The 25,154-nt window shown below is 40.5% G+C and overlaps 1 protein-coding gene across 2 annotated transcripts in view; it reads left to right on the top strand.

Annotated features, from left to right (window-relative positions):
• LOC129245867 (protein Wnt-2) overlaps positions 1-24,856 on the top strand; it is a 91,935-nt gene extending 67,079 nt beyond the window's left edge. For both annotated transcript variants that reach the window (XM_054884295.1, XM_054884294.1), the window contains 4 exons: positions 23,265-23,482; positions 23,612-23,925; positions 24,057-24,244; positions 24,336-24,856. In XM_054884295.1, the coding sequence (XP_054740270.1) occupies positions 23,265-23,482; positions 23,612-23,925; positions 24,057-24,244; positions 24,336-24,630 (1,015 nt within the window). In that variant the 3' untranslated portion in view covers positions 24,631-24,856. The remainder of the gene's footprint in view (positions 1-23,264; positions 23,483-23,611; positions 23,926-24,056; positions 24,245-24,335) is intronic.
• Positions 24,857-25,154: the final 298 nt, after the last annotated feature.

Below are 25,154 nucleotides of genomic sequence, written 5' to 3'. Positions count from 1 at the left end.
GAAGTGTGTATTTGACTCAAGCGCCTGTATCTGTCGTCGGTTGTCTAAAAATTAAAGAAAAATAAAAGGTTTTTTTCAAAACTGTCGGGTTATGACTTATCTGAATTAAATACTAACGTATCAGGCGAAAACTTCAACAAAAATAATCTGGCTGGCCTTGCCACCTAATTAATTAAATATTATAATAGTACTAAATACTTAATCTAACTTTCTGCTTCTACTGCTGCAGCCTAAGCCTTATTCTAGAAAACACCGGACATCTACAAAGCAAAGACAGGATAGGCATATTGGGTCGTCAATGATTACCATGGTAGCCATATGCTGACCACTGACGGTGTGCCGTGTGATTACACCCACCAGTAGTCTCAGATCCTTCGTACTTCAAAGAAAGGTCGCTAGTTCCTATTCGGTTCTTTCAAAAAGCGCGTGGCTACTCTGCAGCAGCCCAACTCGGACCCACGTCTTCCATGGGTAGACCTCAAGAAATTGTCAATCAATAGTAGAATCGACGCAGAATTGACTGTACTATTCGTTCTTGACTGAAACGTTTGCAGTGGAAAAGCAAAGGTTCTGCGATCTCTACTGTATTCGAGCAACGGGGGCAAAAAGGGCTGTCAGCCAGTTGGAAATGGTGCAGGTATTTCAGAAAGTAGTCCTGTCCGTTGAGTAACTGACTTAGGTAGTAGTCGATACCGCCATGCTTTCCACTCGTCTACCCTTCAAGATTTGGTGTGAGTTTGTATGCCCAACGTTGACTCACTCACAACCAAGATGATCATACAAAGTCCCATTACCCGGCTTAAAAAAAATTATAGGCACTTCTAACTGAAGCAACTTTGCACTAGGTAGGCAACTGAGTAGTAAAGTCCTCTCTCGACGAACAAAAACTAACACTCTGCAAGGCTCTCATCATACCCGTCCTAACGTATGGCGCAGAAGCTTGGACGATGACAACATTCGATGAAGCGGTGCTTGGAGTGTTTGAGAGAAAGATTCTACAGAAGATTTTTGGTCCTTTGCACGTTGACGACGGCGAACATCGGAGCCGATGGATCGACGAGCTGTATGAGCTTTACGACGACTTAGCGGCTACGTCGGCCGTCGGTCATGTTGTCCGAATGGATACAAAAGCTCCAGCTCTGAAATTATTCGGCGCGGTAACAGCTGGTGGTAGCAGAGGAAGAGGAAAGCCTGCTCTGCGTTGGAAAGATCAGGTGGAAAAGAACTCGGCTTTACTTGGTGTTTCCAATTGGTGTCGGTTAGCACGAGAAGGAAACGACTGGCGCGTTTTGTTAAATTCGGCCAAAATCGCGTAAGTGGTTATCGCGCCAATTAAGAAGAAGAGAAGAACTGAAATACTCAGTTTACTGAGCGGCCAGCAGAGGCATAAAGGCTGTCATGTCACGTGCAGTACCCAGTAGAAATCGTCGATATTCTCTGTCTCAATTAAGAAGCTTGTTGCATACCCCTTTTGCATAGTTCGCTTGTCTACTTTAAACGCTATGCCGCTACGTGCAACGTCGAAGTGTGAGCTTTCACTGCCCGGCGGCATGATTGACTATCAGGCGTTTTCGCTTTTTTTTTGTTTTAAGCTTTAGCTGATGCTTCTAAGTGTGTAGCCATTGACAGCTGCGCATTGATCCTTCAATTGCCTTTTGTCTTGGACTTGACAACACGTAGAGTTTGACTTTCTAGGAAGTTTTGTCAACCGAGCAGTGCCTGAATCGACCAACGATCAACAACTTAAGTGGGAACAGTTCGAACCGGGCAAATGCCCGGCAGCGAGCAACTAAGTGAGCTGCGAGTAACAAACGACATTTACCATTAAACCTTAAACCAATTATTACTTGGCTACCAATTTGTACCGCAACAACAACAAGGAACAGCAACAGAGGCGAACATATAATAATAGCAAATAAAAATAAATAAAGCAAAAAACAAAAAAAAAATGATTAAAAACAAACTACAATGCAGCGGTAGCACCGGTGGCATGTGCAGCTGAGGCTGAAAAAAAAACGAACGCTGAAATAAGGAAGCAAAAAGGGAAAATGGTAAGAAAAAAGCGACAAAAAGGCGCAAAAAGGAAGAGCTCAGCTCGAGGCTATTTAATGACAGGTTAAAAAACATAATGAATACGGTCAATAATACGGCAGTGGCTGCGCAGCTGAACTCTGCAGCAAATGCGCTTGGCCCCAAGTTTGCTTAAGTGAAGCGCAGAGAAATGCCAACAAAAAAAAAAAAAACAAAAAATCACAAAAACAGAGAAAAATAAATGCAATAAAATAAAACACGAGTAAATCAAAAGTAATGCAAATAAAAGAAATATACAAGCAGCTTCGCGCACAAAAGGCGGCGACCAATGCCGGCAGGAAGGTAGGGCGAAACCCCTTAAAGAGTGGTTTATTTAAGGCTGGTAATTTTAATTGCAAGCACTTTATTTCTGCGGTGAGCACGGCGGCTGATGGCCTTCCTACCTTACGTGCAAACTTTCAGTATGTTGATGCATATGTGTGTGTGTGTATGTGTATGGTTATAAAAGTACACAGCCCGCTACCTCTGGGCATTCACGGATAGGTCCGCAACGGCGTTTCGCACAAAGCCACATATAAATGTATGCAATGTATGTTTTTGATACGAGCTGCTGACAATGCGCGCCAGTCCAGTAATTCAACATAATTTACAAGAATGTTAACAACCGCTGAGACATCGATTGCGATCGGGAAACGGCTTGTAAGACATCATGTACAAGCGCACGCACACACACACACATACGTACGTGCATAATTACCTACATAGTTGCTTACATATGTATGTACACTTATGTGCCGTACATACGTCTGTCCATGGAAGTCGTGTGAGTTTGTTGTGTGCCCAGCAAATGTGTGCATTTGTATGGAAATGTGGAGCATTGGGGTGACGATGTGTGGGATTTGGTGTCGCTTTTTCTTGATCTCAATAATGCCTGCACTGCGAGTGGCGTTTGTACATACATACATACGTCACATACATATAATTACTATGTCATATATGTATATGTATGAGTATATTTATGTATATATGTATGTATGTATGTATGTGTGTTTGGATATGCATACGAAGGTACATACAAATCGCCTTTCATTTGGCTGACATTTGGCAAATGTTATAAATTAAATTAATATTTTTCAAATCATTAGTGGGCTAACTTGTTGAATTTCGGCATTAAAACACAGTTAAATGCATTGAACATGCGTTCGACTTGTTTTCTTTATCAAGCGATAGGAGCCCACGCCCCTCTATTTGGCCGATAAAGAAGGTAAAGCAGATAATTCGTACGTGTTGAAGTTGGCACAATTTGTCTATACTCGCATATACCCTGTTGCAAAATTATAAGAACACCACATATTGGCATGCTTTGACTATTTATACAGGATTGCTCATATTCGACGGATCTTCAGACATTTTGATGACTCTTTGGGCCCATTCCAATCGACGAGGCTTGTCCGCAGGCAACAATCTTTGCGTCAATTGAATTTTATACGGGAATAAATACAAATCAATGCGGATAATTCCTTAAAAGTGCTCCGAGCAATGCCCAACTGCTGAGAACGACGATTTTGGGATGTCCTTGGCAACGCCTCATTACTGGCCCGTACGAGAGCAATATTCTCATCCGATCGCCTTGGTCGGTTTTGATTTGGCCTCTTCGGATTAGAAAGAGCATCACCAGTCGAAAACCTTTCGTACAAACGTTTAATGGTGTTCTTAGAAGGCGCACTTTTCACATTATTTAATTTTTTATACGCACGTTGAGTTTTCACAATTGACTTCTTTTGTTGAATGTAAATTTCAACAATTTGGGAGTGCGCGAGTGGCATGTACTGTTTTCCATAGTAAAAATCTGCTTGGACTGACGCTTCCAACGCGGTATGTCATTAAGCGATCTGACGTCTCTGTGAAAAGATACGGGGTTGCCAGATGGGACCGTCGAATATTAACAACCCTGTATATCAGGTCCGTCCATAAGTTCGTGCCCATAATTTCACTTTTGTACGATTTTTGCATACAAAAAATTATTCGCGGAATATAACGGAACTATTTATATTTTCTTTGATTTATTGTGCATTCAACAAGTGATTTTAATCGCGGATAGAAGCACGTGTTGTTAAAATATAAAATGAAATCTTCGAACGCGTACAGTAGGCATATTTTGTATGTTTTTTATAAAATTGGTAAAAATGCAACAACTGCTGCTGCAGAAATAAACCCTTACCCTGAGTGTAAGGACTGCGCAAAAGTCGTTTTCAAAACTACGAAGTGGTAACTGCGACGTGGAGGATGCCCCGCGCGCTGGTCATCCTGAAGTCTTTAACTCCGACGCCTTGCTCGAACTCGTGGAAGCTGAGCCAAATTGGACAGTCGATATGATAGCTCAGAAGTTAAATTCATCGCATGGAACAGTTCACAAGCACCTACTTCAGCTGTGAAAGGTTTCAAAGCTGGGAAAATGGGTTCCGCATAGACTTTTCGTCGCCAACCTTCAGCAGAGAATGAATGTGTCTTCTCAGCTGCTGCAATGGCTTGAAAATGAAAGTTTTTTGAAACGCATCGTTACTGGTGATGAAAAATGGGTCCTTTACAATAATCCTGTTCGCAAACGCCCATGCTGCTTTTTTTCCCCTCGGTATTACCAGTTAAGATATTCCTTCGAGGAGGCAGGATGTGTTTATTCACTCATTTGTCTGCGTTCATTATCATCATGTCTCAGCCTTTGCATAATTGTTGAGGCTACGTTACAACCATAGTTCCACGTTTCTTCAGATTCTAGCATATATTGTACTAGGCTAGCAGCTGTCATGCTCTCGCCCATATTCGAGCGTCACATGCTTCGTTCCCTATCAAACCTAGAGCCCTCCAACAGGACATGATCAGGCGTTTCAATTTTTTCTTTTCATTATAGGCAGAATGGGGAGTCTGTGTGATTGTATTTGTACAAATACTGCCTGAAACAGCCATGCTCAGTTAAAGACTGTGTCAGCATGAAGGTTACGTTTCCATAAGTTCTCCGGATCCATTTCTGTGTGTCGGGGATCATAGTGAAAGTGGTTCTTCCCTTCCCACTATCGTTCCATTTGGTCTGCCAGTTTTGCATAGCGATATCCTCGACCCTCAGTGAGGCTTTGTGACCAGATATCCACGCGTTTCTTGCATGTTGGTGTTTTTGTTTCATGCATGTTACCTTTATATCGAGGGGGATCCTGACTGCTATTACCCCTGCTGCTTCGTCAGATATGGTCCTATAGCCTCTAATGATTCTGACATTGCATAATCTGTTCACCCGTTTAGCCTGCTTCAAGTAGCTGGGATATTTCACTACATCGCCCCACACCACCACAGCGTAAAACTGGATCGAGTTGCAGACGCTTGCTAACAATGCTCTCATTTGTTGCCTTGGTCCACCCACATTGGGCATCAGTCGCGTTGCAGCTTTGGAGCATGCGTATTCCAGATGCTTTTTAAAATTGAGCCTTCTGTCGATTATTACCCCTAAATGTTTTATGGTATCTGTTGATGTTATATTGTGACCACCAACCTTTATTTGAATGTTTTCAACTTTTCGCCTAGAACTTAGGAGAACCAGTTCGGTCTTATGGTCGGCTAGTCTTAGCCCAGACGATTGCAACCATTGCTTAATTTTATTGATGGTATCCTCTACCCTTCGAGAGACCTCTTTTAGCGTTTTCCCTACAACTACCACAGCTAGGTCATCTGCGTACCCAGCAATGCTGGCTTGTTCGTGCTGTTCAACGCGTAGAACTCCATCATACATGATATTCCACAGAGCCGGGCCTAGTGCAGAGTCTTGAGGAATGCCTCCAGTTACCTTATAGCTTTTGGGGCCTATGTCTGTATCATACCATACCTGTAGGGTTCTGTTATCAAAGTATGAAGCAATAAGCTTTGTCAGATAATTCGGCACATTCATACTCCGAAGTGTCATCAGTATTTGGTCCCATTTGGCCATACTGAACGCATTTTTAACATCCAGAGTCACCACTGCGCAATATTTTTTGGTTCCTCCTAGCCATATTCAACCAAAGAGAGCAGTTTTTGCTATTTTGTATACTTGTATTATTGCATCTACTGCACTGCGATGCTTTCTTAACCCTTAACTGGTATCGTAAATTTGACTAACGAAACTAGTATCGTGGGGGCCGCGCGGCCCCCTATTAAAATTAGATTCTAGGATACAAATGTCTACAATTTTTTTCAAGAACTATTTTGATAGGACAAATAACAAGCTTGTTTTATGAAATTAATAAGTTTTTGTTCATATACTTCTTTTAATTTATTTACTACAAGAGATCGCAAAATTTGGACAATTTTTTGGTATTTTTTTCTTACCACTATAAAAATAAAAAAAAAACTATTATTTCGAAAGTCTTTAGCTAACATATGTATGTTTTCTTATTTCTTATAAAATCAACTTTGAAAAAATAAACTAAAACATAAGTATTTCAACGTATTAGAAAAAAAGCAACACAAAATTATAAACCGAAGTGTTTAGGAACATTATAAGTGGACTAATTTCAGTCTTGACAACTATCACAGAGTACTTTTGTGCTACTGTGCAATTTGCAAATGAAATGCTTGCAATTATTGCATTTTGTAACAAATTTCCCGTCTTTTTTCTATCACATAAGTAACAGCGCCCTCTTTTTAGATCATTTCGGCTCGAGGTGGAAACTTCAGGCGTGGAATTAGTCACAGATGTTGCAGTTATATTATAAGATGCTACTAAACGATCAATCTTTTCTCGCAGTTCTCGTGGGTACATTGAATACTCAGCTTTCCGATCTATGACATGTTCTTTTATTAATTCCATCCCAGCTGATTTTATATAGTTCTTCCTTTTCATTTTTTTTTCAGTATTTGAACTTTTCCATAACACATAGCCGTTCGCACAAGCAATATTTAGCATTCCAGCAAACACTACACTTGGCCAACGTCGTGTTCTGCGAGCTACAGAGTAATTAGCGCACTTTTGGTCTAAAGCATCAACTCCACCTTTTGTGGAATTGTAAAACTCTCTTATTTCAGGTTTCCCAGATCTTTCATTGACAGTTTGGTCGTGGTGCATTGAAGAAATCATTATTACACTCTGATTCTTTTTCGGTACAAAAGAAGCTAGTGTTTTGCTCGCCGTAAATCCAAAGAGAGTTGTTCCAGGTTGACGTTGTTTATTTGGTTGAAATTGGGAGGGGATTTCACGTTTATTTTTCCTCAATGTCCCAAAATAAGTCAAATTCTTTTCCAGCAATGTATCTACCAGCTCCACTGAAGAAAACCAATTATCTGCTGTTATATTTCTGTTTGATCCAAAAATTGGAGTAGCTAACTGTAGTACGGATTGTGTAGGTATGGATTGTTGACACCTGGTACGATCATGCTGTTTCCCAGTATATGTATATGAAAGCATTATATAAATAGTGAGTCTTAGCATCACATAGGCATAATATTTTGATGCCATATTTAGCTGGCTTTGATTTCATGTAAACCCGGAACAAACATCGGCCTCGAAATGTACATAACATTTCGTCAATGGTTATATATTCCGAACAACTGTAATTCTTCTGACAATTTTCTATAAATCTGTCAAAAACTTCAGAAATCAATGCCGCCCGATTTACAGTCTTTCGTTCCTCCCTTGATGCAATATCATCAAACCGTAGATTTGCCAAAATGAACAAAAATCTTTTCAATGCCATGGTTGTTCTAAAAATTTCGCGACCAGTTCCGTCTGTGGCCCACAAAGATTCTACATCTTCATGTCCAGATTTGAATACTCCGGGCAGTAACATGAGACCTATAAAAGCTTTCATCTCCGTTTCAGAAACATGATTTGTCCAAAACGCCACTGTGGAATACTTTTCTGAACTCTCTGTAATCTTTTCGTTTGTATAATAGGTATTACCATCTATAAGTAGTTCAAATGATTCTTTGGTAGTCATCTCATTTTTTGACGCTGCTGGACCAATCAATCCAGGTCTTTGTCTAACGATGTTATGTTGACGAGTTCGTGAAGCTGCTGGTGGATTTTTAGACCATTTGTATTTATTTTTTCCATAGTAACTGCTCTGACTCGGTCCTGCAACAAGTTCATCTTCACTCTTTGAAGAACATGCTTCAATTTCTGGACCCAGATCCTCACTGCTATCTGAGTCTTGTGTTGGCGGCTCCTCACAATCGCTAATTCCATCATTGTCACTGATTTGTTCTTCTAAATGGCCACCGAGTACTGATTCGGAGTCAGAATCCTCGTTCAGTATTTCTTCTATAGTCCTATTACTCAAAGGTCTCGCCATCTTAGCAAAATAACTGTAAAACAAACAAATAAGTTAAATAAAATATTTACTAAAAACTTACGGAACTGGTATAGTGGGGTCCGCACGGCCCCCGCAACGTACGTAGCTCCGCTCTGGTAAAAGCTTCAGCGCCGAACGTCCGACACCCGCCGCGTGTCGCGACGTAATGAGATTACTCAAAATGGCAGCCGCGTACTATGCGTAGTTTTTAAGAAATTCAAAAAAATAAAATGCGTGGGGTCTGCGCGGCCCCCACGATACCAGTTAAGGGTTAAACCGTATTGGCGAGCTGACAGACCTGTATGTTCTTCTGTGTACTGCTCTAGTCGGTTACAGATTATTGCTTCTAGCACTTTGCCAGCGGTGTCCAGCATACAGAGCGGCCTGTATGATGAAGGATCTTCTGGAGGTTTTCCAGGCTTCGGCAGTAGGACTAGTCGCTGTTGTTTCCATTTCACAGGAAAGACTTCGCTTTTAATGCATGTTGTGTACATGATTCGAAAAACTTCTGGTCTCATTTGCAGTGCTTTTTTCAGCACGCGGTTAGGGATTCCATCAATGCCCGGTGCTTTTTACAATTTAATTTGAACTGAATCATGAACTCTGGCACGAAACAGACAATCATGGCCATCAACTTTTTTCAACTTTCGGTAAACCTTTTGCCGGTTTTAAAACAAAATTTTATATTAGCTCTTCGTTCGAAACTCATTTTTGTACCGATGGTACAATCATACTGACATTTTAGACGCAATAACTTTGCTTCCACTGAACCGAATGTCACCAAACTTTCACTGGAAGTCAGTTAGGGATGCGACTTCCAACGTAGTAACTCATTAAAAAGATGGCGCCATCAAAAACATTTTTATGACGCCAGTCTCGTTTATTTTGGACTTCACCTTGTATTGTATGGATATGCTTTAGTGGCTATGAGTAAGCCTATGACACTAAGCTCGGTCTCGCCCAAACTCGTTGAAACTTATTGATTCTAATTGGGGTCGTTGTCTACTTGAAGGAATCGCTAATTAAAATATTACTGAATTCTAAATCACTTGCCGATATCGGAGAGTCCAGAAGATCTACGCAGTTCCGTGATATCGCTTTCAATAACATCTGAGCGTGCTTTTAAAGTGCCGACAGTTGCTTATCTTATCGATATAAATTTGCTTAATGCATCATTATTGGCTTTTCTGCTTTAATTAAAGCAAAGTGATTTCTTCAATAATTAATTTTTCACTTGTTAAGTGTACGATTTGAATTGCAAAAATAATTCCTTGATCTACATTGATGGAATGCATATTTACTCGAGTTAAATTAATGATTTCATAAAAAGTATTTATTTCTGATTTATTACCTGGCTCATTTTTTCCCTGACTTCAGGCTTAGATTTTATCATTAATGTCACTTAGCTGATTCAAATAAATATTATCAAACAGTAATAAGGAATATTAAAAAATAAAATTAATTCATTGAGTAGTGAAATCTGTCAGCTAACGACACCATTAGCATATGTGAAGGGAACGTTATTTTTTTATTTTTTTTATTTAGATAAGAATAGGTGGCGTTGACTTCAAGCGGTCGCTGATTTGAATGTTAGTTTGTCAAATGAAAAGGCTTTAATATAAATTTTGCTTTAGACTGAAATTCGATGAAAGGCAATCTACACCTATTTTATGCATATTTATTTTCTTATGTAAAAATTCATACTTGCATGTAGATATGTATGCCTTTGGCCGGTGGAGAGTGTAACCAAGAATTATAGAAACAAGATTGCGCCCATCAGAGGGTGCGTGACGTCATGTTTGGCAAGTTGTGCAGTATTGCCAACCATTTGCTCTTCGCAATAAATTTAGTGCTTTAATGCTAGGAGAAAAAATTAAATTTACACTTTCAAAATATCAAATTTTATAAGAACCTACAAATTTTCATTAACACTAAAATCCTCTCACAGTGACCTCTTTTAACATTCTTTTGTTTAGTAATAAAGTGTTTTTTTGTTTACTTATAATTTCGGTAGCTTTGAATTAAAAAAAAAAGAAACAGACACCGAACTTAAAAATTTTTTTATTTTGTTCATACCCAATGACATAAGCAAATGTTTTAAGTTTTCGAATTTATTGTTCTTTGTGGATGATTCAAAAATTGCCCCATCGGTGGATGCTCAGAAGCTTTACAGTACTCGACTACCCCTAATGTGATTTGGCGGCTGTCTAAGGCCATTAACGCAGCTTTGCTGTCGCCGCAGGCACATATAGATCTGCCTCTCCATCTGTTTTTCACAACAAAGTTCATCGCTTCTTGAACAACATACACCTCCGCTTGAAACACAAATGCATGCATTCCAAGGGCAAAGTGCAGTTTTGTCCCGCTGGATTCCAGGTAGACTCCAGAGCCGGAGCTGTGCGAGAACAGTGTTTGCCGGGCTCATTTTCAGAGTTTGATCACAGTTGAGCCTCTGGCAGCACCACACTGTATCTCTTGTCAAGTACGACTCTTGATGGCATGGAGTCAAGAGGCAAGGAGAGAATCGTTGGATCGACGTTCATGCCTTCTCTGTGTTCCAATATCGGACAAGGGCCGTACCAATTCCCATTGTGTTTCAGCCTGCAGATGGCCTTCAAAGCCTCTCACTGTATGAAAACGTCAAGTGGTGGTAGACTAACCAGAGCATCTAATGCCGGGCCTGAGGTAGTCGGAAAAACTCCCTCACTTAGTGTACGCCTTTATCATGTGGAGACCTTACGACCGAATTTCGATTAATATGAGAGAGCGTGTGCAAAAAATATTTCCTAAGCAGACATTACATTTCCTACGATTTGAGGTTTCTGTTTCACTCCATAATTCTCGGCTAAAGCTAATTAATTTTTATTCTCTAGAGAAGAGAAGGGCAGGGCTTTCACTGTTGCTGATGGCATCGTCAACTTGGCAGACGTACTTGAGCGGATAAGCTTTAATGTTTCACAAAGAAGTCTTCGCAATTATTATCCTTTTTTACGGGGAAAACATTAAGACAAAAAAATATTGGGAATTGTTCATTTAAAAAGTGCGCGTTACGCACTGTCCTCCATAGTGGCGCAGAGTTTGAGCCGGATCTGTTAATTAGCTTGTTCTTGGCGCTTAATTATATCAGTCAAACGCAGGTGTGCTTTGTTATTTTCCCCATGGATAAAAATATCGAACAAAGAATTTGTCTTAAATTTTGGGCCTTGAACGGAATTTCATGCGCCGAATCTTTGAAAGTGTTACAGACTGGCAATGGCGAGTGTGCTTTATAAAAAACACGGGTCCACGAGCGGTAAAAGGCTTTTGCAGAAAGCCGAGAAAGCGTGGAATATTTACCGCGATCCAGTCGCGCATCAATGTCTTCAACGGATGAAAACGTCGACAAAGTCAAGAAAATGATGCTGGAAAACTATCATTTAAGCTTGAGGAAGGTAACTTGTGACCTTAGCGTGTCTCACGAATCAATTCGCAACATTTTACACCATCATGGCATGAGACGCTTGGCTGCTCGACTCGATCCAAGAGAGTTGAATTTCTTTCGAAAAATTCATCGGAAGAAGGGAGCTGAAGACATGCTTGAGCAAGTGAAATCGGACACAACGTTTATCCAGCGCATCATAACAGGTAATGAGACGTGGGTGTATGAGTTTGACATGCAAACCAGTAGACAGGCGACTGAGTGGCGCTATCCACATGAGCCGAAACCCAAAAAACCACGTCAAAGTCGGTCAAAAGTGAAAGTCATCCTACTCGTTTTCTTTGGTTATCATGGTGTGGTGCACTCGGAACTCGTTCGAAACGCTTCTACGGTAAATAGAAAATATTATTTGGAAGTTATGCGACGTTTAAAAGAGAGAGAGAAAGTGCGTAGGAAACTGCCCAATTTGTGGAAATAAGACTCATGGATCTTGCACCAGGATAACGCACCGCACTCATATTGTGAACACTTTTTTTACCAAAAACTCGACAAACACCATTGAACAACCACCTTATTCACCAGATTTAGCCCCCTGCGACTTTTCCCTTTCCCAAAACTTAAATTGCTCCGCGCTTGCATGCTTTGAAAATGATTCAGAAACAGGGGACTTGGGTTCCTTATGAGTAAAAACCAAGGGATGTTGAACATCGTTTTTTCGCCTGTGAACAACTGCTCCAGCGACAAAAAAGGAAGGGGTTTCTTCATCGCATCGTGATGGGTGATGAAAAATGATTCATTACAGCAATCCAAAGAAAAGAAAGTCATGTGGACTGCCCGGTCATGCTTCTACGTCGTCGCCTCGGCCGAATATTCACGCTGCGAAGGTTATGCTATGTATTTGGTGGGACCCAGTTGGTGTTATTTATTATAAACTTCAACAGTGCGAACCAAGCGAAACCATCACTGAGGTTCCGTATCGACTTCAATTGATGCGAGTGAGCCGAACACTGCGCGAGAAGCGGCCGCTATACGCGGAGAGGCATGAAAAAGTGATTCTACAGCATAACAACGCTCGGCCTCACGTTGCCAAGCCCGTTAAAACCTACCTGGAAACACTGAAATGGGGAATCCTACCCCACCCGCCATATTCTCCAGATATTGCGCCGTCCGATTATCGCCTGTTCCGATCGATGGCACATTGATCCGTGGATAGCCTCAAGAGATGAACAGTTTTACCGCGACGGTATACGAGATCTACCACAAAAAATGGGAAAAAGTAGTAGCCAGCGATGGGCAATACTTTCAGAAATGCACTTGTAACCATTTTTTCGGAATAAAGTTGTATTTTCATCAAAAACACAGCGTGAACTTTGTTGCACGCCTAATCTATATTATATATATAAAAATGAATGTTTGTCTGTAGGTCATCGATGAACTCAAAAACTACTGGACCGATTATTATAAAAATTTGTATATATACGTATTTTTCCACGGAGAAAGTTTGTAAAATATGCTCATTGATTCCACTCGTCACCAGGTGGCACTGCGGAGTAGCAACTTCTGCCCCGTTCAACCGATTGTCATAAAAAAAATGGTTTAGAATGAATTGAGTATTTGTGTACAGATTTTTCTTTAAGGTTATTTTTCTTTAATTTATTTTAGTTGTTGGCGTAGCAACGCGCGCCGGGCACAGCTAGTAAATAAATATAAAAACTCAAATGATATTACCAAATATGTGTTCAATGTCACTCAAAATATGTGTTTAATGTCAATGAAAAAAAATCAGTCAAACTTGAATGACCCTTTATAATAATAATTCGAAACACGAAAATGGCGACTAAGCTTAATAATCATCGGATATATTCACTTAAACGTAAATGTATATATATTCTTGGGTATGTATGTATGTACTTAAGTGCATTTATTCCCACACATGTAAACATCTGCTCCACACATACACACAAGCACTTTTCTATACTTGCATTCAATGCGGTCGCTTTGATTTATTCGCTGTCAGATTGGCCAAGATGCCTTAGAAAATGATTTTGTTAGCCAATCATTTTGCTTTCTGAAAACAGTCAGCGATCTGTAGGCACCTGCATAAGTATGTGTGTTACAAGTAGATTCAAACCAAAAAAATAAAAAAATAAAAATAAAAACAAAAATAAATATTCATCTACTCCTAAGTATTTGCGTGTTCATTTTAGAGTATTTTGTAAGCACAGATTAGCGGCTTAGATTAATGTAATTGTATTTAATCGTATATGTCGATGAGTGAGTCGCCTTTTGAAATATGTGTATTTTCGTGTTGGCGCATTAATCTTTTTCTGGCTGTACAAAATCAACTAAATGAGTTCGTGAATAATACATTTATGGCCATTCGGAAGCTTACATTTTCAGCGGGCGATATTCAAAGTTTAATAAATTATCATTTTTCTTCGTCATTTCGTTATTGTTATAATTATTCGCCTTGAGCCACTGTTGAATTTATGTTGTGCTTGATTAAGGCGAACAGCTCATTTTCAAATGCGTGGGTGTATAATTTCCTTCGATGCAGTTGATACTCGCACAAATAACCTGCGCAAATACTTCTATTATGTCGAAATTGACAGTAATAACTTTTGTTGATTTATTGTCTGTACAGAGGCTTAGAGCTACCGCTCCAGTGAGTAGCGCCAGACGGCCACATCCAGACTGAGTTGAATAGAATCACCATCTGGTTGCAGGTTATCGTAGGCTGGGATACGCCTCTGTTGTGCACTGAGGTAAATGAGTCACCCAGCGCAATGAAAACTTTGACTAAAAGAAGCTACGAGCAGCCGAAAATGTGCGCAGTTGTCTGTCAATTCTGCTGCGTTAGTCAGCTCCGGATTTATGCGAACAGTGAGAGTCTTATGTTTATGCTCGCTAATAACCACGCACGGAATGCTCCAATTTGCACTGGGGTTTTTGTACTTTGAAGGCAGTCTATCCTTAAAGACTTTTTTCGATATAAGGTAGTAGCCCGGTGTGACGGGTTCAAAAAATCGATTTTTTTTACATTTTTTGGAAGAAACATCTTCAGACAAAAAATTTTAATTATTTTTAAAGTTATAGCTAAAATAAGAGAGCGCGCATTTTTCTCAAAACCATGTTTTCGAAATTTCGGGGAATCGCTGGCTCAAAACTATTCAACCGATTTGGTTAAAAATTTAACCCGTTATTCTAGACACACATATCTAGATCCCGGACTATTTAAAACATTTAATTTTTTAATAATAAACTATTTAATTTAAACAATTTATGAAGAAAAAAAAATTAGATTTTGAGAACTTTTTTCACAAGTCCGCCATTTTTTTTTTTTTTTTTTTTTTTTTTTATGCATATTTTAGGTTCGGAACCTAAAATAAAGTCGACAGAGTAATAATCTCTTTGAAATTTTTATTTCAGATGTCTTCGGAAGGCTGTGTGTTCCCCCGAACCAACTCATCTTTTTTTTAAGGACTCCACTTTGACGTCAAAAATTTTAAACAAATTAATATAAAATTAGCTTTAAACATTTCTTTTTACCAGGTGTATAAGCTTAAATCCGCTGATTGCTCGTAGATGGCGTTAGTGAGCATATCAAGTTACCATAGAAATGCCATATTTTTTTTTGCATGGGTTCGACACCTGTTTACATCAATCACTGCACATCATCAGTGATTTCATACAGCAACACACCTTTTTCCTTGCGTAATCATGTCTAATTTTGTGCCAAAAAAAGAGCATATGCGGGAAGCTCTACTTTTTTGCTTTAGTTTGAAGAAATCGGCTGCCGAATCGCATCGAATGCTTGTGGAGGCCTATGGTGACAGTGCATTATCGGAAATAACTTGCAGAGACTGGTTTCGTCGGTTCAAAGACGGCCATTTTGAGTTGAGTGACAAGAAGCGTGAAAATCGGCCCAGAAAAGTTGAGGACCATGAATTGCAGGCTCTTTTGGATGAGGACGATACCCAATCGCAAAAAATGCTTGCCGAGCAGTTAGGTGTCACTCAACCAGCCATTTCCATAAAAGAAAGTCGTTCCTGCATCTTGTGGTGACTAGCGATGAAAAGTGGATATACTTTGAGAATCCTAAACGAAAAAAATCATGGGTCGATCCCGGCCAACCATTAACTTCTTCATCAAGACCTAATCGCTTTGGACGCAAGACGATGCTGTGCGTTTGGTGGGATCAGCAGGGTGTCGTTTACTATGAGCTGTTGAAACCTGGTGAAACTGTTAATTCTCATCGCTACCACCAACAACTCATCAAATTGCGCCGTGCTTTGCGTGAAAAAAGGCCTCGTTATGAACAAAGACATGAGAAGCTGATTTTCCTCCACGACAACGCCCCATCGCACACGTCAAGAATGGTCCAAAACTACTTGGAGACAATCAATTGGGAGGTGGTACCTCATCCCGCTTATTCACCAGACCTGGCCCCTTCGGACTATCATCTGTTTTCATCGATGGGTCACGCGCTCGCCGAACAGCACTTCGATTCGTACGAAGACGTCCGGAAATGGCTTGACGAGTGGTTCGCCTCGAAAGATGAAGAATTCTTTTGGCGTGGTATACACAAATTGCCCGAGAGATGGGAAAAATGTATAGCTAGCGAGGGCAAATACTTTGAATAAATTATTTTTTTGCTTTCTATAAAAAAAATGGGTTTTTTTTTACTAATATAAAAAACAGCGGATTTAAGCTTATACACCTGGTATATACTTCAAAACACCAATAAAAACATGTAAAAACTTTACCCCGATCGCATTTTATTTTCTTATTAAAAAAGATTCATGAAAAAACTTCGAATTTTCGGTCGTTACACTGGACTACTACCATAAACTGCATAAAGTTTCAAAAGAGATGTGCTAAAATGTGATAAAAAGTCATAGAATTCATTTGTTTTTTAATTTTCTTCCCCCTGTTCACTCCTCTCGGGAGCAAAGGGCCTCGACAATACTCAGTCTTGCATTGGTTTCGTTAATCTGTTTTTGATTTCTGACAGAGTAGGTGATTAGTTTGCCCGTAATAGTCCTAAGTAGTGGGAATGCCCAACTGTCGTTGCTTAGGAACAACGCCTTCTAACTGCTTGGAGCGCCATCTGTGTCTCATATTTTTCTGGCAGAAGGATCGCACAGATGGTTGAGGACTTCGCTAAATTTCGTGTGCCTGGCTATTACCACGGTCGCTCGCTTCCTCTTGCTGGCGCCACTGAGGCAAAGTGTTACTGTGGGTTTTCTTTGTTTTTGCTTGTTTTAGCAACCACAATGCAAAAAATGCGCAGACTATTGAGCGGGAGTAAGGATGGAAAGGATAAGTTTTTGTGGTTGAGGAATGGAATTGGAGGAATCTTTTTTTTTGTTTAGAAACAAGGAAAGTAGGTAAATTTGGAAAAGTGCGAGGACCGTGCATTACATGGGATTCAAACCCACAACCTGAGCGATGGCAGGCTAGTGCACTTACGCTAAAGTACCGAGGCCGCTTATCAATTCTTTCCGCCTTTTTCATTGGTCAGAAAGGTTGACACAAATACTCCACGCTCTTGCAGTGCATAGCACTCCTTCACTTGTATGATTGACATACGACGCCCTTTGGTTTTGCACTTAGCTTTTTTAGAATCTGTTGTAGCGGTTGAGTATTCCTGCTGAAGTATTCGTAATTCGCGACTAGCGCCGTTTTACCACCACTGCACGATGGGGCCGTTTGGGAATTTAGCGGCACTTTTTTTAATTTTAAGGTCATAGATCAAGAAATATCAAAACAAATGATTGTTCCTATATGGGTTTGAGTAGCTGAATTTGAAAAAAGTTGTCCATTTTTTTTTAGATATGCGAACCGGGTTTCAAACGAAGCCGTTTTTGTACGGGATTTAGGCCAACGCACATACAGAACCGTTAGTATTGTGATGTTATTGAGACGTTTATAACTAAATTTTTCTATGTAAAAAGGAACATTTTATTTACATATGTAAATTATATAATAAAAATTATAAACGTTTTTATGTTACGTTTAAGCAAAATAAAAATATGACAATATATTTCAGTATAAAGAAAATTTACTAAATCTATTAATTTGACAGAAGCTCTATGACTTCTGGGGGAAGAGATTTCTCCTTCTTATATGGAAGTGAACGAAAATTGTTTAGTACTGGATCCGATGAAATTAGTAGCGCGTGCAAAATGTCTGTACTGGTGTCTATTCTAGATATTTTTCTCGAGTATTCTTCACGGTTATTTTTTTTTAATCCTTCTGCCTTGCTCCTTGCACATCCTCGCATAATTCACCAATGGCAAAGTATTCAAAACAATAGCAAACCGCTCTATTAGCTCAGGTTCAATTCCAAGAATTTGTACTGATATCTTCTGATTGTCGAAAAATGTTCTAGCTGTGTCTTCATCACTAGTATTTCCGCCTCCTTGCTTTGGAAAATCTACTAGTAAACCCAATTCTGACCTTAATTTGTTTTGCAGCGACTTCTTTTTTTCTTCAACACTTTTCTTTGCTAATTCGCCTCTAGCTTGCCAAGTTTTTATATCCAATTTATACTCAATATGAATGCAGGCCTAAAGCATAGAAAGTAAGATCGTTTTTCTTTAGCAAACAGTGCTCAATGTTGTTCATTTTTTTCGGAGTTCCTCCGCAAATGTTACAATTCGAACTTGCACGATTTTTCATTACAGCATTTCAGGTTTTTCGATCTACCATTGTTTTCATTCACAAATGCTTAACATTTTTTTTTTCAATAAAAACAGCTGTTTTGCGAAGTTCATTAATTTGTGAGTCCATGCGCTGAAACTCCTCAGTGATTTTTTCCAAAGTTTTATTTTCAAATGCAAGGCGTATCGGACGACAATAACTCGTAGATGAAAACCTCTGGTTTTTCCATATTGAGACATTATTATGCTCCGTTTGTCTCTAAATTTCTAAAGGTACGCTAGATGTCAGCAGTATACATATTTGAATCCTTATCGTTGGAGGTTCCTGTAAAAGCTGTTTTATATCGCGAGTGCCCGCGGCTTCCATCGCAACCCCATTTCCTGTAGCACAGGAAACTATTTTCGTCTTCGTTGAAAGAGCTAAAAACATGAAGATCTGATTTTGATATGCGATGTATCGTAAAATCAAGTAAAGCCTGAAGTTCGATTTCGCAATGGTTCTCTGCAATCTTTACCGACGAAATAGGAGGGTAGCACTCTTGTTTTATTTGCTGAATCGATTTATAGGATGGATAAAGATTAACATTTTTCATTTTGGTTTTTTCCCGCAGACCTTCCTATTGGTGTTTTGTTAACTTTAAATCACTTATTAAAGCTAATGCCCCTTCAGGCGTGAATTGCGGAGGTTGGGCTGATTGTACGGATTCTGTGGGACATATCATTAATTTAACTAATTTCGAAGAATTATTTATGACTTTTCTAATAGCAGTAGATTTTGAACGTTCGCCTTCTACTTGAAATTTACATACATTGAGCTTGTCCTGACAAGCTCTTTTGTAGAATTATTCAATAAATCTTTAACTTTCCGCAGCTTAACTTTTGGTCCACATTCATGAAATTCCATCTTACGTCTGCCTGTTTTGCAGTTGTCTGCCTGTTTTGCAAGTTGCAAACGGCTTGTTCGATTTCTTTTGAAATCCACGTAGCTTCCCTTTTGAAAATCTGGTTTTTGATCGATAATTTGTTTGCCAGCCTTTTAGGATATGGTGCATATCGTTTTTAATGGGAGTCTCAAACAAAGCAGAAATAGCAATTTTAAGCAGTTGTCACGTCTAAACAACTGTAGTTATTGAAAAAAACCTATCTAAAACATTTTTAGTCCATACATTTTGTATCGCCTGGTATAAATTTCGATAAAAAAAAATACACTTTTCTTTTTTAAAGTTCCGTTACGCTGCTCTAGCGGCCTCACTGTCTACTGTTCCCGTGTGATGATGTCTTGTGTTTTTTTTTTTGTTTTTTATTTTAAGTCAGATCCATTTTGTGAGACCCAAGTATAGCAGCAAATTCTTTATCTCTATGCCTGAGGTTTCATTAATTAGCTGTAAGAAGGACTTGCCGAAGGAGCAAAGTCTTGCTCTAGCTAGACCTGGACATTCACATAAATAGTGGAAGAGACTTTCTTTCACACCCTCCGCTTGACAGCTTCTGCAGATGGGATTGAAAAACAAATTAAGACTGGCTGAGTGATCCTCTACTTTCCAGTGACCTATAAGGGTTAAAGTTATACATGCTCGTTCTTCGTCTTCTGGGTGTTGTACGACGGCCATGTTTTCCTTGTAGTAATACACGAATTTATTTTCTTGAACCTTCAAAGCATAGTAGTGCGAAGCAATGGTTTGTTTTATTGTGTTAAAAGGAGTAGCGAACGACACCGCCTCTGTAATGTCTAGTGCCCAGCCTTTTCTTGCTAGCTCATTTGCTATCTCATTACCCTCTATATTCTTACGACCGGGAAACCAAATCAGAGTAATTTGAAGCCGATGACCAAGCAGCTCTAGTTCCTTTCTGCACTGTAAAACTGACTTCAATGGCATAGAATTGGAATCTAAGACCTTTATAGCTGCTTGACTTCCTGAAAATATAGCTACTCTTGCATCAATTTCTTTGTAGTATTTTAGTGATTTGTATGCTTCTCTGATTGCTAGTAGTTCTGCCTGGAACACGCCGGCATAGTCAGTAAGTAGGTCTGACTGGGATATGTTGAGTCGCTCCAAACAGAGGCCAGTCCCAACACCACAGTTCATCTTAGAACCATCAATGTAGATTCCAATGTCGAATGTAGGTACTAATCACTCTTCCTTTCCTCCATTCGGTTCCTAGTGGAAAACGTACCGTAAAGTCATTCTTGAAGTTAAGGTCGGGGACTGTGTAGTCTGATTTGTTTTTGACCGTACGATATTGTTGTTCAGCTTCCTATATCTCTTTTATTTTTATTGTAGTGGGTTTAAAATGCCTTCGCACTTACAGCGACCGTCGTCAACTGCGTCGAATGATGTAGTCACTAAAACAATCTCCTCTTCTGGGGAGACTCCCTTCCCGGAACTACCTTGCATTACTTCGGGAAGGCCCAGAACGGTGTCCATTAAACAGACCAATACTATTCACCCACGTCTGGGTCCACCATATTTGTAGCCACCTTCATGCTATAGGCTCGTCTTCTAGTGTCCCAGTGCCGTCATACCAGTGGTATGTGTGGCATGCTCTCAGGTTCCTCTCACATGGGCGTATGTATGTTATACGCTATCGAGGTTTCTTTTGCATCTGCAGCAAAGAAGATGTTGCGGTAATATTATACCGTCTTTTGCCGTCGTGAGCACATGACTCGACCGTCTGTTATTTGTCGTCCGTTCGTAGACAGTCCACCTCCTATCGAGGGCTGATTTGTTTTTCTCTGCGTTTTACGCTGCCACTCCACGCGTTGCAGGTGTAGCATTATCCTCTTTACAAAACTTTTTACTGCGTTCCAATAGTCATGTGATGCACACATGCTGTTGATTAAGCTCTCTGGGCTCAGCGGTTCGCCCAAGACTAACTCAAGCGTTCGGCGTTCTACGTTGAAACGATGACAGTAAAAGAACACGTGACCCGCGCTTTCTATTGCATTGTTGCAGCTTGGACAGAACGAAGTGTCCTCCATGTGAAAACGATGGAGGTACTCCAAGAAATATCCGTGGCCGCTCAATATTTGGGTTAAATAGGAATCCACGTCACCAAGCCTTCTGGTCACCCATTGGCTAATTTTGAGGATAAGTCTATAGGTTCAACGTCCGTTAACAAACGAGTCCCATCGGCTTTGCCATTTTTCTAACGAATGCAGACGTTCTGCAGCTTTCGCTTCAGTTGTCGGCTTTACTCCTTGTCTGTCATAAAGTTGTCCCATTTCCTGCACAAGTATATCTATTGGGAGATTTCCAGCGATGACGCAACCGCGTCGTCTGATAGGGTCCTGTATGCCATCGCGACTCTTAGTGCATTTCGCCGGTGCACTTGAGCTACTGGTCTAACATTCGATGGCTTAGCTCCTGCCCATATAGGAGCAGCATATAAGATGACTGAATCCACCACACTTGCCAGGAGGTGCCTTCTGGTGCCCTGCGGTCCGCCTATGTTTGGAAGAATTCTTGTAAGAGCACCGTTGACTGCCGCTACTTTGGAACCCACAGTTGCTAAATGTTGCTTAAAGCAGAGCCGTGCATCAATCATTCCGCCTAAATACTTTATTGCCTCCTATATCTCTGAGTCTCACCGCACTGCAAGTAACTCTTGGAGTGCGGCTTTGACGACTTCTGCAACATGGGGTCAGGCGTTGCCGTGAAGGAGTATGGTTTGACCATGTCGATCAGGTTTTTTCAGTCGAAAAGCAGTGTAGCTGGACAATGTAGAGCTCCTTGTTGACCGTGGCATGCTTTTCGAGCATTTCCCAGTGCATAGTGCCCTCCCAATCCCACCAACACACATATCATGACCTTCTTCGGATGAAGATCAGAGTTGACTCTCGGCTATGGCGCATATCCTGGAGCCACCCACTCCTCGATTCGGTACAAATGGTGGTGCTTATGACCGCGTGTTGCTTGATGGCAGACGAGATGCTGAGAAGTAGTTTGAAGGCGACTTGCTTTGTTTTTTTCGTTGAGCTCGTGAGGCACCCAGGCTCCCAATTTTTCGGTAAATCCCATTGAATGAAGGTGAATCAGAATTGTTTTAAGATTGCAGCTAATTTTTTTCGCCAATTCATGACTGGCTTGGCAATCGTTCTTCCGCTCCTTCAAAAGTGATTTGAGAGGTTCTTCCTCGCATTCAGAAGACCTTCGACAGCGGGACATGTCATCGCCGTCAAAGTCGGCATTTTTGAACTTTGTAAGCCACATCCGTGCTGTAGACTCATCGATGACACCTTCTCCATACAAATGCTTGGGCAGCTTTTTGACCTCGATGATAAGCAAAGAAGAGCAGGTGCCAAAAATGTTGATTTTTGCCTCCTGGGTACTCCATTTCTAAGCCTCAAAACTTGTAAAATATTCAATGACTCAAAAATACAATTAACATAGTTTTGTAGAGCAGGAAGAGTTCTATCGAATGAATAGCAAGTAGCAAAGAAATCCTTGTAAAATAAAGGAAAATATAAAAACGCTATGAACTTATTCCCCAACCCAATACCTGCAGTGTTCATGAGGGATATTTAAATGGTGTCATGTTTCACTTATAATTATTGAGAGCCGTATTTTGAATAAAAATAGTGAAACCTGAAAGAATCTAAATTTTTATAATTTTTTATTTCAAACCACATCAAGACGCGTCTTGTAAAAAACTCTTTGTAGCAAAGCAGTAGCTTCGTAATTATTTGTTCTCTCCTTCGCTCTCCGACACTATGCAATATTCTCATTATTTACTCTAACACGCAAACGCTTAAACATTTCGCATCCAAGTTATTCCTTCAACTAAGTAACTAAACACATTTCAAAGCTCAAACTTGTTTTCATTTTTTTCTGTTAGATTAGCATCCAGCTTTACGTCATCCATACTCTGTGCCCGCATACCAGGCCTAACGCCACAACAACGTCAGCTGTGCAGCGAATCGCCGGACGCGCTGATCGCGCTGGGTGAGGGTCATCAGTTGGGCGCCTACGAGTGTCAGCATCAGTTTCGCGGCCATCGCTGGAACTGCTCACAGGTCTGGCAGGAAGGTGTCTTCGCGCACGTCATGTTTGTCGGTAAGCTCTTCTAGATACTGCACTTGCTTTCTTTGGCATGTGCACAGTAACGACACACACACACACACTCACATATTGAATATACGGGAAATGGAAAATTTAAATCTAAAATGCCATATCTGTTTTTAGGCTCTCGCGAGGCGGCCTTCACCTATGCCATCGCCAGCGCCGGGGCCGCACACTCTGTGACAGCGGCATGCGCGCGTGGCAACATTTCACTCTGCGGCTGCGATATGCGCCACAAGCCCACCAGCATGCGACGCGCGAACTCCGACTTTGACGTTGGCGGCCTGCAATCGAGCACGCAACCTTGGAAGTGGGGCGGTTGTTCGGCCGACATCGATTTCGGCATGAAGTTCGCACGCAAATTCCTCGATGCACGCGAAATCGAAGGCGATGCGCGCAGCCTGATGAATCTGCATAATAATCGCGCAGGCCGTAAGGTAAGCACATACCCACACACATACATGTATGTATGTGGATATGTATGTATGTATATGTAGTAAATAAATATCTGTAGTGGACCTATGTGACTCTTCTCTGCATGCAATTTATCAACTATTACTTCCCGCAGTTAGTTAAGAATCTGCTGAAGACGGACTGCAAATGCCACGGGGTAAGCGGTTCGTGTGTGATGAAGACGTGTTGGAAGAGTCTGCCACCGTTTCGCCAGATCGGTGAAGTGCTAATGCGGAAATACAACAAAGCCAAACTCGTGCAAGCCATCAAAGGCAAACATGGACTGAAACTAGTATTAAGCAAGTAAGTCTAGGTGGCATGTGGGTGTACGGCCATTGATCATTTGGCACATTGCATGTGACTCTATCGAAACTTATCGTATGCGCTTTTGCAGGAAGAATCGTTTCGGCAAGCATGTCCATATACCGAAACGCATGGAGCTCGTTTATCTTCAAGCGTCGCCGAACTATTGCGAACGCAATGTGCAACTGGGCACACTCGGCACCATGGGACGCCTTTGCAATCGTACCTTGCATGGACCTCAAAGCTGTGATCTACTGTGCTGTGGGCGTGGCTACAATACGCATCAGATACGACGCACGACGCAGTGCCGTTGCCAGTTCAGGTGGTGCTGCCAGGTGCAGTGCGAGGTGTGTGAGGAGAACTACGAAGAGTTCACTTGTAAATAAATACGATTTGTGTTTGTAAGCTGAATTTAGTAAACAAAAAAATGTTACCGTTAAGTGTTAGAATAGAGTTGATGTGCTGAAGTGGCTGAATTGGCTTATTTATTACTTTTTTTGCTTTCTTGTAAGATATGAATTCTACTCGCTGGTGTATTTCAGCGACAGATGCAGCATAAAGCTATTTTTCATGTATTTATATGTATGTATGTACGTAGAGGTAAGCATTTAATTCGCTCATATCGAATTGTAAAAATAACTTATTTATGAAATTCTCAAAAATTAAATTCTAAGTATTATAAATTATAATTATTTTGCACCGAACAAAAACGAACGCAGAGAGGCTTTTATTTTATAGTGGATATTTAAATGAATGTAATGGGAATGGTAATGACAATGGTAATTGTAATGGTAATTGTAATGGTAATGGTAATGGCAATGGTAATGGTAATGGCAATGGTAATAGTAATGGTAATGGTAATGGTAATGGTAATGGCAATGGTAATGGTAATGGTTAATGTAATGGTTAT

Source organism: Anastrepha obliqua, chromosome 4 (genome assembly GCF_027943255.1).
Source record: "Anastrepha obliqua isolate idAnaObli1 chromosome 4, idAnaObli1_1.0, whole genome shotgun sequence".
Classification (NCBI taxonomy): Eukaryota; Metazoa; Arthropoda; class Insecta; order Diptera; family Tephritidae; genus Anastrepha; species Anastrepha obliqua.
The sequence above is the reverse complement of the archived record's forward strand: the minus strand, read 5'-3'. Positions and strand labels throughout refer to the sequence as shown.